The sequence below is a fragment of the Corythoichthys intestinalis genome, chromosome 20 (assembly GCF_030265065.1).
Source record: "Corythoichthys intestinalis isolate RoL2023-P3 chromosome 20, ASM3026506v1, whole genome shotgun sequence".
NCBI lineage: Eukaryota > Metazoa > Chordata > Actinopteri > Syngnathiformes > Syngnathidae > Corythoichthys > Corythoichthys intestinalis.
The window spans coordinates 4,776,891-4,791,843 of NC_080414.1; the positions used below are offsets into that span (position 1 = coordinate 4,776,891).

The 14,953-nt window shown below is 37.4% G+C and overlaps 1 protein-coding gene across 6 annotated transcripts in view; it reads right to left on the reverse strand.

Moving 5' to 3' along the window:
- relch (RAB11 binding and LisH domain, coiled-coil and HEAT repeat containing) overlaps positions 1–14,953 on the reverse strand; it is a 63,061-nt gene that overhangs the window by 40,506 nt on the left and 7,602 nt on the right. For 2 of the 6 annotated variants that reach the window (XM_057824096.1, XM_057824095.1), the window contains exons 3-12: positions 14,334–14,405; positions 14,134–14,189; positions 13,901–14,014; positions 11,003–11,197; positions 10,793–10,887; positions 9,207–9,336; positions 8,974–9,113; positions 5,932–6,007; positions 5,748–5,843; positions 5,304–5,327 (exon numbers count right to left, since the gene is read on the reverse strand). In XM_057824096.1, the coding sequence (XP_057680079.1) occupies positions 5,304–5,327; positions 5,748–5,843; positions 5,932–6,007; positions 8,974–9,113; positions 9,207–9,336; positions 10,793–10,887; positions 11,003–11,197; positions 13,901–14,014; positions 14,134–14,189; positions 14,334–14,405 (998 nt within the window). Of the gene's footprint in view, positions 1–5,303; positions 5,328–5,747; positions 5,844–5,931; positions 6,008–8,474; positions 8,641–8,973; positions 9,114–9,206; positions 9,337–10,792; positions 10,888–11,002; positions 11,198–13,900; positions 14,015–14,133; positions 14,190–14,333; positions 14,406–14,953 lie in introns of those variants that run through there. The other 4 variants (XM_057824098.1, XM_057824097.1, XM_057824101.1 and 1 more) reach the window with 4 other exon arrangements.

Sequence of the window (14,953 nt, forward strand, 5' to 3'; positions counted from 1 at the left end):
TAATATATATATATATATATATATATATATATATATATATATATATATTTTTTTTTTTAGCTAAATCGTTTTCTAACTGTATTTCACGTTACAGACAAAATGTCTTACACTCATCCAGAGTAGTTTTGGCTTAAAGTAGGGCTATCAAATTTATTGCGGTAACGGCGGTAATTAATATTTTTTATTTAATCACGTTAAATAATTAACGCATGCTCTGCACGACCCACTCACGCATTGTCGCGTTCAATCTATAAAACGCCGTTTTACCAATAGATAGCGCTAAAAGGCAGCGTTTAATGAGTAGAGGGAATTTTGACAGCCTTTAGTGCCATTTTTTATGTGGCTAAAACCTTACAATACCTCTCTCAGCAATCTAAAATAACGTGGGAGGCAATGTGGGGAAGAAAGGTAGTAGTTGATCATTATCTTAACACCCTATGTTCTTTCCCAACGCAGAGAAGATATATCAATTGGTGCCCCTACGCACAGTCATGGCTGCTCTTCCCATTATGCATTGGGGCAGAAGTTAAATGGCTGCAGTATCATTTACTGAAAGCTCAACAAATACACAGATGGCAATATTTAGTCACAATATACAAAGTCACATGTATCCTTTAAGAATTACAAGTCTTTCTATCTGTGGATCCCTCTCACAGAAAGAATGTTAATAATGTAAATGCCATCTTGAGGATTTATTGTCATAATAAACAAATACAGTACTTATGTACTGTATGTTGAATGTATATATTCGTCCGAGTTTTATTCATTTTTTTCTTAATGCATTGCCAAAATGTATATGATCGGGAAAAATTATCGGGAATGATTGGAATTGAATCGGGAGCAAAAAAAAAAAAAAGCAATCGGATCGGGAAATATCGGGATCGGCAGATACTCAAACTAAAACGATCGGGATCGGATCGGGAGCAAAAAAACATGATCGGAACAACCCTAGCGCTCAATACATTTCTTATAGAACGGGCGCAACGAGGCGAAAATTGCCAAACATCTTGCGGTGAAGCGACACGTGACGTTTGTGGAGCTGAAATTTTGCGCTCACGCGGACCAGTGTTGCAATTTAAGAAAATAGGAAATTGTTCTATTTCTGTCACTTGGCACTACAACCAATCAGCAACGTAGGCATGTGCCGGTATGATATTCTGACAGTATGATAACCTTAAGCCAAAATCACGGTTTTGCAATTACAACTCTAAAATGTGTTATTTGAGATATCTTCTTTTTTAAAAAATATATATATATATACGGCGGAAAACATTCAGGTGACGAAGTTCCGCTCTGAGACCCCCAATTTGGCCAAATTTCAAAATTGTCCGATATGCCTTTGTGATACATCATTGGAAAGCTTAAAATCTCAATTTTCTGGGGGAAGTAAATTTTTGAACAGGAGGACATTAAAAAAAAAAAAAGAACTCTAAGCAGCAAAACCCTATCTGGAGGTGAGAGCACACGAGAGCAGAATTACAGACGCCATGACTTTAACGAGATATTATCGCGTACTTACCTTGTTTCGATCCAAAAACTCCATGTAGCATGTATCACTGAGTGCCAAGACACAGCTGTGAATGGCCACAGCTGGATTTTTTGAGGATTTTATGGGTGAAACATGGTAATATAACAAGGGTCGCGTTGCAGAAATCGGAGACAACAAGGAGTGGTCGAGATTTTCATTTTCATATATTTACTAGGGCTGTCAAACCAATAAAATTTTTAATCGAGTTAATTACAGCTTAAAAATTAATTAATCGTAATTAATCGCAATTAATCGCAATTCAAACCATCATAAAATACGTCATATTTTTGTGTAAATTATTGTTGGAATGGAAAGATAAGACACAAGATGGATATATACATTCAACATATGGTACATAAGGCAAGATGGCATTAACACTATTAACATTCTGTTAAAGCGATCCATGGATAGTAAGACTTGTAGTTCTTAAAAGAAAAATGTTAGTACAATTTATAGAAATTTTATATTAAAATCCCTCTTAATGTTTTCGTTTTAATGAAATGGGTAAAATTTTCGATCAAAAAATAAACTAGTAGCCCACCATTGTTGATGTCAATAATTACTTACACAATGCTCATGGGTGCTGAAGCCTATAAAAATCAGTCGCACCCAAGCGCCAGCAGAGGGCGGCAAAACTCCTTAAAACACAATTAACAAGTGAGCGTTTCACTGTACCGTGATTTAAATCTGTCTGAGTGGGGCATCTGCGTTAATTGCGTCAAATATTTTAACGTGATTAATTAAAAAAATTAATTACCGCCTGTTAACGCGATAATTTTGACAGCCCTAATATTTACCCTTTCAAACGTTTTTTTGTTCTTTTTTTTTTTTTTTTTTTTTGATCGATTATTTATCATCTAACATATCGGAGAAAATGCGACAGTGAAAAAAAAAAATACAATTGGTGGTTGACTAAATAGTTATTTGCCCCACTGGATCTTATTCACCTCCACCCTAATGAAGTATGTGAAGACTACTCACATGCTGAATTTGGACATAGTAGATGAAAAACACGTTGTGTGCATCAATTTTACGTGGATGTCGATTAAAATAAATGTTCATAATTTGTTAACATTCAAACACATCTTTACTGCATGCTTTCACAAAGTTAATTGTCTATGGCACACGGTACTGAAACCTGATAGGAGTCAAATCTAGCCGTAGTTGTCTACACTTGGCCTGCTTTGCATATATCGCCATGGTGATGTTGTCTTAGTTAACCACCTTCAGTTAAAGGAAATTTGATCTCTTGGCAAAATCAAGAAAAACAAGCTGAAGTGCAAGAACTGACAAAGAAACACTAAGCGCTGTTTTGAGAAACGCGGACTTTGTACTAAGTCCGTTAGAGCCATTAACCACGAAGCGCTCACGCACTTGTGAGCTGCAAATTGAATCTCCTACCAGTATGAACGAGTAGACACACCTTCATTTGTTAGTGATACCTTAGAACAAAAGGCGTTTCAAACGGAATGATGTTTTGAAACGCTGCATACCACCTGGCTACACTATCAGTCATAGTAAATTATTAAACAAAATGTTTTTCCCCATTTGAATTTTTTCCAACATGTCATTATTGACGCAATAAAATGCTTTTCTGTAAAATGCGTTTGAAAAATTTTTTCCCCCCGTGCAAAGTGCAAGAAAAAATCTTGTGGCATTATTTTCACGTTCAATGTATTAGAGAAAAATACAGCACAAATAATGAAATGACTGGGATGAAAACAAAGGTGAAGGGAATCTATCTTTACAAACTTCACATTTACTACTTTGCACCAAAAGATGTCAGGCATACAGTGGGGCAAATAAGTATTTAGTCAACCACTAATTGTGCAAGTTCTCCCACTTGAAAATATTAGAGAGGCCTGTAATTGTCAACATGGTTAAACCTCAACCATGAGAGACAGAATGTGGAAAAAAAAAAAAACAGAAAATCACATTGTTTGATTTTTAAATAACTTATTTGCAAATCATGGTGGAAAATACGTATTTGGTCAATACCAAAAGTTCATCTCAATACTTTGTTATGTACCCTTTGTTGGCAATAACGGAGGCCAAACGTTTTCTGTAACTCTTCACAAGCTTTTCACACACTATTGCCGGTATTTTGGCCCGTTCCTCCATGCAGATCTCCTCTAGAGCAGTGATGTTTTGGGGCTGTTGTTGGGCAACACAGACTTTCAACTCCCTCCGCAGATTTTCTATGGGGTTGAGACCTGGAGAGTGGCTAGGCCACTCCAGGACCTTGAAATGCTTCTTATTAAGCCACTCCTTTGTTGCCCTGGCTGTGTGTTTGGGATCATTGTCATCCTGAAAGACCCAGCTACGTCTCATCTTCAATGCCCTTGCTGATTTTCACTCAAAATCTCTCGATATGTGCCCCATTCATTCTTTCCTTTACACAGATCAGTCGTCCTGGTCCCTTTGCAGAAAAACAGCCCCAAAGCATGATGTTTACACCACCATGCTTCACAGTGGGTATGGTGCAATTCAGTATTGTTTTTCCTCCAAACAAGAGAACATGTGTTTCTACCAAAAAGTTCTATTTTGGTTTCATCTGACCATAACACATTCTCCCAGTCCTCTTCTGGATCATCCAAATGCTATCTAGCGAGCCACAGACGGGCCTGGACGTGTACTTTCTTCAGCAGGGGGACACGTCTGGCAGTGCAGGATTTGAGTCCCTGGCGGCGCATTGTGTTACTGATAGTAGCCTTTGTTACTGTGGTCCCAGCTCTCTGTAGGTCATTCACTAGGTCCCCCTGTGTGGTTATGGGATTTTTGCTCCCCATTCTTGTTATCATTTTGACGCCACGGGGTGAGGAGGGAGTTGAAAGTCCGTGTTGCCCAACGACAGCCCCAAAAAAATCACTGCTCTAGAGGAGATCTGCATGGAGGAATGGGCCAAAATACCAGCAACAGTGTATGAAAAGCTTGTGAAGAGTTACAAAAAACGTTTGGCCTCCGTTATTGCCAACAAAGGGTACATAACAAAGTATTGAGAGGAACTTTTGGTATTGACCAAATACTTATTTTTCACTATGATTTGCAAATAAATGATTTAAAAATCAAACAATGTGATTTTCTGTTTTCTTCCACAGTCTGTCTCTCATGGTTGAGGTTTAACCATGTCGACAATTACAGGCCTCTCTAATATTTTCAAGTGAGAGAACTTGCACAATTTGTGGTTGACTAAATACTTATTTGCCCCACTGTAAATGTCACTTATTTTCCCCCTTTCTGTCATTGTTTGCAGACTATCCTCATTAAAATATGAAAACCTAAAAATGTTTGGGTGGTTTTAGTTAAGCACTGTTTTTTCATCTGTGTTATTTTGACAAAGATCAGATCACATTTGATGGTGATTTTATGCAGAAATGTGAGAAATTCCAAAAGGTGAGAAATTCCAAAAGGCTTTTTCATACAGCTGTATGACCATTTCGATTCTGACATTTTACTTGTTTATGATTATATTTTACATTGCTATTATAATCTTTATTAGAAACATGATGAAAAATGATGGTTCTTTTATTCATGGGATGGAACTGATTAATTTAAATGAGGAAAGCTGATTTCATTTAGGAGTGAATTGTGTCGCAAGCTTGGTTGGGAAATGAACTATACACTCGTGAGTCATGGTATCAATGGGAATTCAGATTCAGGGGGAAAAAAAACACAATTCACACCCCCAGACAGCAAGTGTAGCAGACAGGCATGCGTTTACAGCGTGTTTGGGCTTGTGTGAGGAACCATGCAGATGAGCGTGTGAAGGACTCACCTGGCAAAGATGTGCAACCATTCTCTAGAGGAGAGGCATGCGTGAGTGAGAAAATGATTGAGTGAGACGAAAAGAGAAGAAGAAAAATAAAGCCAACAGAGCGCAAACATGAGTGGCAGACAACACAGTTGAGGCCCAATGATCGCTGGTGAATAGGGACGATAAACAATTAATAGATGGACACACATCAGCAAAATTATCATTAAAAACTTAAACCATCGGTAAATTAGCGTGATTCCAGAATGAATTTGAGACGAAGCTGTATAATAACAGGTTGGTTGATAAGTCAAAATCCGGCTAAACATGTGTAGGGTCATCTGTTCAGTTGATTCATTAACATTCGTTAATATCTGCTGCTGTGTCCCTATCTATTGTACAGTAAAAGAAGTGTGGTATTATGATGATTGAAAAGAGAGGTGAGCAAAAAATGACAAGGCATTTTACCTCTCTTTTAGCTAAGAGGACATTCGGGACGATATGAGGGAGGCAGCGGCCCAGCATTAACATCACACTCTCCTCGCTATCTGCTATACGAGAAACCTGAAGATGAGAGAGGAATGTTGCACTTTGTTTGAGATTCTGAATCAAAATGCTTATAAATACAGTATCAGTGGGTGTGAATATGAACCTCTGCTCCCAGGCGGCTGTCTGAGCACATTCTGCAGAAGGATAACAGGGCTTGCTGGAAGGCTGGGGATAATTTCCTGGGTTGGCAAAAAATAGGAAAAGTCAAAAAACAGCTTACTTGAGTCTGTTTTCCATATAAAAATGAATGACTGCTTTTAAACGGTTGACGGTGCTATATTTGGGTTCAGACTTTCGAATACAAAGTGATCTGTCGCCATCTAGTGGCTAAAGACAGCATTATTTAGCAATTTGTATTGCCGCCACATGGTATGGAGGTAGTAAATTTGAGTCTTTTATTATTCGATTAAAAAAAAAAAAAAAAAAAAAAGTTTCTTCAGTCAAAAAAAAAAAAAAAAAAAAAAAAAAAAAAAAAAAAAAAAAACATTTGAAAACTATTTTTCCTTTTTTTTTTTTTTTTTTTTATTTAAACAACTTTTTGGATTGAAGTAATGTTTTGAGTTTGGGCCACATTTTGGGTAGGAAATTTGTGACTTTTTAATTCAATCAAAAAATAAGTTGCTTATAAAAAAAAAACAAAAAAAAAACAAACAGACAAAAAGTATTTTCAAAAGAAAAATCACTTCAATCGAAAAAAAACCCAACCATTTTTTTTCCCCAATCATAAAAATAAGTTTTGAATGCAAAAAGTATTTGACACAAAAATTTGCATTTGAACACCTAATATCTCATTAAAAATGTTGTCTTTGGGCCACATCATGGGTAGGATATTTGTGTCTAAATTATTCAATCCTCAAAAAGTTGTTTTAATCAAAAAAATATATTTTTAATCAAAGAAAAAAAATAATATTCAAAAAGTTGTCCTCCTCTAAAAATGATATTTAATTTTTTGGGGGATCATATCATTTATACTTGGAATTATAATTTTTTTGATTGAAGAGAAAAAAAGTCTTGAATTCCTTTTTTTATTAAGTGAAAACATTTTGAACACCATTCTTTTTTTTGATTGAATCATTTTGACACAAATGTTGCTCTTCGCTATTGGTCAGACATGTTTGAGTGACAAGTGGCTACACACCAATAGCGTATTTCTGAAAATAAATACATAAATAATAATAACAATTAATCACAGAAAAAAATCATTCAAAAAGTTGCCCTCCTCTAAAAATAATATTTAATTTTTTTCCAGAAAAATATTTATGTGTAATTTTTTTTTTTTTTTTTTTTTTTTTTGATTGAAGAGAAAAAAGTTTTGAATTCAATTTTTTTAAATGCAACAATTTTGAACATTTTTTTTTTTTTTTTTTTTAATTAAATCATTTTGACACAAATGTTGCCCTTCGCTATTGGTCAGACATGTTTGAGTGACAAATGGCTACACCAATGGTGTTTTTCTGAAAAGCTTGAAGAAGCAAGAATCATGGCCACCCAGCCCAAAATAGCGCGCCTTAGACGGGCTCAATGCGAGACGTGCGCCTCCATCCGAGAACCTGCTGCTTAATTTGACTCAATACGGGAAACCCCCGCCGCACGGCTGCTGGTGGCTCCCCCACCTCAAGCATACCGTGCGCTCACCGGTCTAGTAGTTAGCTATCGGGGTCCCACCGGACTGCCGCGACACGACACGGAAGCGATGGGGCCGTTTTAGACATGTGCCGATTACCGGTTTCAAGGTATACCGTGGTATGTAAACATCAAGGTTTCTAAACCGCAAAAAAATTTCTGTCATACCCTCCCTAAGGTATTAGCTATTTTTTATGTCCCAAAAATGCATGGCAAAATCCCTCACTTGAAACTATAAGACCTAACCCTCCCCCACCAGCCGTTGCTCAGTGTCAGTGAGTCAGCTGTGCTACACAATGGCTGGAGGAGGTGAAGCTCCTGAACTTTTTTCCTCCATCGAAGAAAACTAAATGGCTAGTATGTAATACTAATAATACTACAGAAAAGTTACAGACTGGCGCGGCTTAGAGAAGGAGGGCCAACAGACATGTAAAACATGGTTGCGGAGGGGCTGCCGAGGAAGCAATACCTCCAATATGATTTCGCGTTTATACAAAATTAAAAGTTAGTAAACACTGTCATGAACATTTCCCACCGGCTACGAAAGTTAACTCCAGCATGTTTAGTGTATCTAGCGGTGGTAAAACATGTTTTTTTCTCTCTGGTAACTGTCTATGTTGAGAAAGAGAGTGTGTGTATAATGTAAACATGATACGAGTCATACACACGTGCTTTTTATGGAAAATAATTCAATTATTTTGAGTCTGATAGTAAAAAGGTTGAGCTGTGGCTGTGGGTTTACACTCACCTAAAGGACTGCATTTATTTTGATTTTATTTTGAATATTTTGTTATTCATTTTTTCAGATTTATTTTAATTTATGTTCCAATTTGCTAATGTTTTGAAAAATAAAAATCCTGTTCAATGGATTTTTTGTTTGTTTTTTAAACCCAGATATCTAAAAGTAATACATTTTAGAGCTGTAATTGAAACACCGTGATACAGTGAAATTTTGTGCAGAGGCCGGCTTGTGGGCAGCCGGCGAGTCACCCGACACAAGCCCACCCTATCTAGAGAGTGTACCTCCATACGTGATTGATATGATTGGGCGCGCTCGGGTCAGGGGTCCCGGTGTTGGCGGTGGGGCGGCGTAGGGTCGGTTGCCAACGGGCTTACACTCACAAGAGATTCACACGATTACTGGGTTCTAGATCACAGAGCTGATTTGTGTACACTCCACCCCTCCCAGTCACTTAGCTTATGGACTCCCCCACCCCCTCCCCTTCTTTCCCTGGTCAACAGGCCCCCAACATGGTGTCAACCGGAAATACATCTAGCTTACAATAGCAGCAACATAATAATAGTTAGTGTAGGCGTTCAATGTATTTCTTGTTGTTGTGTTTCTTTTTCTTCTCTTGTGTCTTTTTTTCCTGTTTCCCCATAACCCCTCCATACAAATGATACTATACAAACGCTAAGCTTCCCACTTTTTCTATAGTGTTGCACTTCTAGATGTTATGAGCATTTTGTACACATTATATTTTTGAAATTTCCTGTACATACAGTATAGATGATCACTCACCTGTTTGGCTGGTCGAAATGTACAGGAGGCTGACTTTTAAGTTTATTGTGAGACTGCGGCGTGTTCTGTGTTGCGGGAGGCTCACTTTGAAGCTCTGAAACACCTCGGACGTCTAGGTACTGTCCGTTATCTGGACGGGACTGAGGACAGCACATACATCCGGTTGGTTGCGGCCACTATAATGTAAAACATACTAACATCCCACAAGCCTTCCATGATGTCAATGACGTTACCACAGAGTGCGGGTCAGCAGAGGAAGTTATGGCAGTGCAAAATGATGCGGTGTTAGAAGTATTCTGGGAGCTACAGTCAAGCGTGACAGGAGGCAGGTTAGAGACCGTCTGCTTCATTGTCTGAATCTCACTGTGGGGAAAAGAAGATTCTAGATTACTGACGCATAACACCATTTTAAAATGCGCCATGGTATTTCAGTCATCAGCCTTCGCACTGTGACCCGGGAAATAAAAACCTGCTAGCTTTTCACAAATGCCACGTCCCAGGTAGGTCCCGGACATTATACTAGGACGCGACCCGGTAAATGTCCGCGTAATCTTCGTGTCAGTCGACCCAGAAAAAATACTTTCACACCCTTTTAAATCCCGGTATTTAAACAGTGTTCAGGTATGTGTGAAAGGGGCTCAATAAACATATGTAAAAGGAACTAGAGTCTTATCTTTAATCAACACGCACGTGCTGACTTCATTTTTATTCACCACCCGATTAATTGACTTATTGCATATCGCAACAAGCTAATAAGACAACCATACAAACATGAAGTAGACAACAGAGATTTGGGGACTGAGTGGATAAATCTTGGGAAAAAAATGCCTGATTCTCCATCCGATGTTTATCACACTGTTCCTAAAGGTTAATGGCACACTGGTGGCTTACATTCTCCTCCATTAGCCGACATTGATTTTCCAAATAATCTGATCAGCGGCGCAACAATTAATTGATTAATCGGCAACTATTTGATAAGCAACTATTTTGATAACGGATTGACCCTTTAGGACCTTCTTCACCTTAAACGTGTCTAATTTCTTGAAATTATAACAAATATATAACTCCTCAGTCGTAAATATCAGATTTCTTCATTATTTGTACTTTTGATAAGTCAAAGTAGAACATGAACAAAAATCTGCTTTTATTTTGGAAAACAATTCACATTTTTTGCCAATTTTCGGACATCTTACTATCTAAACTAGATTCTTAATAAGGCTGCAACAACTAATCGATTAAATCGATTAATAAATTGCCGAAGGAATTTAATAATTGATACAGTTGAAGGAAATAGTCATGCATTTTGTCTTCATTGCTACTTACAACATGCCGAAAACAACTTCAAGGTAAATTGTGAAGGTAATTGAAAGAAGTGACATCTATCCGATTAATCAATTAATTAATCATACGATTAATCGATTATGAAAACAATCGTTAGTTATGGCCCTAAGTCTGATCGAAATAAATGTACTGATAGCTGAATACTACAAGAAATTTCGCTAGGGTCATATGAATACAACTCATATTACTGCAACTTTTGATTTATTAGGCACGCCTGACTATAAGCCGCAGACACAACTATTACAAGAAAACCATTCTTGACTATATGCAGGGGGTTGAAAAAGAAGGGAAAAATATAGGTTTATAGTCCGATTCAAGTCTGGAATTACAGACATTCAATAATTGAAGAGTCAATATTGTCCATATGTATAAACGCAAATATGAATGGTTTGATTGTCCATTAAAACAAACATTTGTGTTTTACAATATAAAGGAGGTCATAGAACCAGTATTAAGTCATATATACAGACTGACAAACCTCTGAAGTTTCTTTATCTGTTCAGCAAGACTCTCCTTCTCATTACTGAGTAGGCTGATTTGGTACTCCAACTCTTCGACGACCTCTGCCTGTTGCTGTAAGGGAGGAATTAAAGACAACATATCTTCAAATGCAATTTTGAAAGCAATGCTTTTATAAGAACGTGTAATTTTTTTTCTTATGACCTCAACTCACTATACCAAAACAAACCTGTTGTGAGAGGTCAGGCTTCCTGGGAGGATCTTGCGTGGCACAGTGTCCAGTAAGATCACCAAAATCTGTTCCGACTCCTACATCGACCGTGTCTCTCATCGAAGAAGGAGAAGAGCCGCAATTTCTATAGAGCTGCAACAGGTCAGGAGGCTTCGGAATGTTGAGGCCAACATCATCCCATAGTTCAAAATCCTGGAAATAATGAAAAACAGAATAACTTACTTGCTGTTTTTATTTTTACAAAGTTAAATATTCCTAAGTGTTTCTTCAAACTACATAGAATTGCACTTTCATTTCACAAACGCAATAAATGCATTTAAAAATAAATTAAAATACCTGAGCTTAGCATCAAATGGTATGAAAAAAATGAGGTTCTAAGAAAACAAGTTTTAATGTCTAATGAGTCAAATCAATATAGAATTTTAGTAGATCATAATAAATTTGCATAGCAAATGTCTGCATCTTAAATGCAATAAAATGCTTTTTTTATATTTTATTTTTTTTTTATCAATTCTGTTAACAAATCGTTCAAACACATATTCCTACAAAAAAAGTCTCAATATGCCTATAAATTGAAATAAAATTGCACAAAGAAACATATTTGCTCAAACAAAAACTTATGTTGGCCTGAACAGGAAGCAGCTGGATTCAGCCTAGACGAGTTATGTCATATTCACTGTTGCCACCAGAGGACAGTGTATCTTTCCAACTCAATAAACAAGCAACACTTTCAAAACAAACAACAAATTAATACGCCACTCTAATTAAACGAATTTCAGCTTTTTTCCTAATCGATTCATAGGTGTTCCCGTGTTACGAACGAGTTCCGTTCCTACGCTAACGACATAAACTTAATCTTATTCGTGTACGTACAGTTGTATTTTCCATTTACTGTAATTTTTGGACTATAAGCCGCTACTTTTTTCCTTCATTTTGATACCTGTGGCTTATAGTCCAGTGCGGCTTATTTGTTGATTTATTTGGGTTAATATGTAAGACTTTATTTGACAGCAGCGTCGTAACACTGTCATAAGACCGTCATAATTATGACATGACACCGTCATAAGCATTAATGAAGGCTTATGACATATGCTATTAAGTGTCATCAAGCAAATTATGACTAGCTCCATTTATGTCCAGCTTGGATCTTTTACATCATCAAGCAAATTATGACTAGCTCCATTTATGTCCAGCTTGGATCTTTTACATCAATTCAAAAGTGAGATCTTTTGCCGGATAACACTAAATAACATCTGTTATAGAGGCGTGTGAAATTTCCGATTCTTAGATTAGTTTCTTTGCTAAAGCCATCTCCACCCTGAACAGCCATATGTAACACCACATCACCCGATGTCCAATATTCATTTACATACAATATACTAGAGGCGTGCGAAATTTCCGATTCTTAGATTATTCGCGATTCGGCCGTGGAAGATTCAAGAACGATTCACAAACATCCGAATTCCGATTAAGGAATTATACCAGGTAAAGCAGAACTAAAACACTGTCAGCGCGGTCTTCGGGACGCAATGAGGAACGGATCGAGAGTAAATATCATGTGCAACTCATGCCGCTAGATAAAAAAACAATAATACCTGACTGCTGCTGACAGCTGCTTCAAACAATGCGCAGTTGCTAGTTGCTACAAACATACGGACACATACGGCTAGAATAGATATCACATATATGTAGAACTAGATGGAAAATGACAGACGACGCCGGCGTAAAAACATATAAAGAGAAGTAGATGCGAAATGACAGACATGCAGCTTAGTAGTTGCCGCGTTGTGAACAGCCGCCATCTTAAAGCAGTAGACTTCTATGGAAGGCTCTGTTGTAGCGAACCTAAATAACGTTTTATCTAAAATAAACCTAAATCGGCAAAATCTTGACTTGAATCTATCTTTAAATGAAGAAACAGTTTTAAAACTTCGACATGTCAAAAGTAGACAGAAGAGAAATTGGAATAACGATAGCAATCATAACAATTTTAACGGTTCATTCACATCATTAAATTAATTGAATGTAATTTAAAGCTGCTGATTCAGAATGGGGACTTTATGGGGACAGTATTCAAATGACTGATTTTAACAGTTAACTGATTTTTACTGATTTTAACAGTTAACTTGATAATGAAATATTAGTTTGGTTTAGCCTGAGAGTATTTTTGAACAATTTTGGAACTAATGTACAACACATTAAAATCCGGGGGTGTGTGTGTGTGTGTGTGTCAATAATCGATTTATAATCGAATCGGAGCCTCTGAATCGTAATCGTAATCGAATCGTTAGGTGCCCAAAGATTCCCACCTCTAATCTGTTATAAGCGTTCATGCCATAATTATGATTGTCTAATGACAGTCTTATGGCGCCACTGTCAAATAAAGTGTTACCAAATACCATAACTAGCAATTAATGAAACAACTGGAACAGTAAATGAAAAAATATTTAGCACAGAACATGATTTTTTATTATTATTTACAGCAGTAGCGCTGCAATGAATACTAGGAGGCATGATGGACGACAACGGTGTTGACAGCAGGTGGCAGCAGAGGTTGCCTGTCTCCCCAAAGGGAGCAGTGATGGCCAAATGAAGCTTCTTGAAGCAATGAAACTTTGCAGCCAATTGGTTCAAAGCTTCATGGTGGTTCATTTGGTCTTATGACAGTCGTATGATGCCGCTGTCAAATAACGTGTTACCGGTGAATATCTTTTGGTGTAAATATCCAATAATACAGTGAGGACAGCTGCGGCTTATACTGTAGTCCAGTGCGGCTTGTCTATGAACAAATGCTGTTTACATGCCAAATTTGGTGGGTGGCGGCTTATAGTCAGGTGTGCCTTATAGTGCAAAAATTAGGGTAAATAAATGTTTTTGTTGCTCAAATAGCTTTACCTGATCATCATTTTCATCCGAGAAGGTGATGGATGAGAGTTTATATTCATTTTTCAAAAGGTATTCATTCACAAGGAAGTTTAAGGCTCGTTTCTCCAGCGGACGTATCGGCTCCTGAGGCAGAAACGAAAGAAACGATAAAACATTGTGTGGGTTTGATACACTCAGAGGGTGCGAATGATAAATGTGCAGTCTCTTTGTCACTGTTAACTTTTCCAACAGTCAAAGCCCACCTGAATTTCAGGGCTTGACTTGAAGTTCTTTCTCTCCTGAGAAGGCACTTCATTCTCTGGGAATAAAAGAGGTAAAGGGACGGGGGCACACAAAAACATTGGATGAGTTAAAATGGATGCTGTGCGTTGCTTGGGAATTTTTTTTCAGGAGAGAAATGACAAAGAAGGACACGGGTGGAGAAGTTTAAAGAGCGCCACACCTGCTGCCTGAGTCAAGTTGGCGCGCAGAGCCTGAATGGTCTCCTTTGCTTTCCGTAGCTCAAACTCCAGCACTGGACAGAGAGTGACAGCGCGCCCGCACGCACACGTTCACAGGAAATGCATCCAAAAAAAGACAGGGAACAAACAAATAAAACAAAGATGGGAGTGAAAAAACATAGCAAAGATATCGAGAGTCTAAAAATAAAACAACACAAGAGGGTGCATGCAAATCATGCAACACATGCAGCAGAGGATCATGGAATAATAAAGGAAAATTTATGTCGATTATCCGATACGCTTCCCAGTCTTCATATTTTTTTTTCCTAATCAAATTCAAAAAGTATTTTAAATTAGACCTCTAAGCGATGAAAAAAGTACTTTAGGTCTCTGAGTTTAAAAAAACAACAACATTTTTTGGAGCTGTCTGACAAGGATTTCCAAGGCAACAGTGCACATCATCATAGTAGGTCACTTTAAAATCTCCCTAATGTGGAATTAAGACAATCGTCTAAATTGTTTCAATTTATTTGTATTATACTGCTGCAAATAAGTATTTCAACACATGAGAAAATCAATGTAAATATATACAGTAGCCATTTTTTTAACAATTACAGAGGTC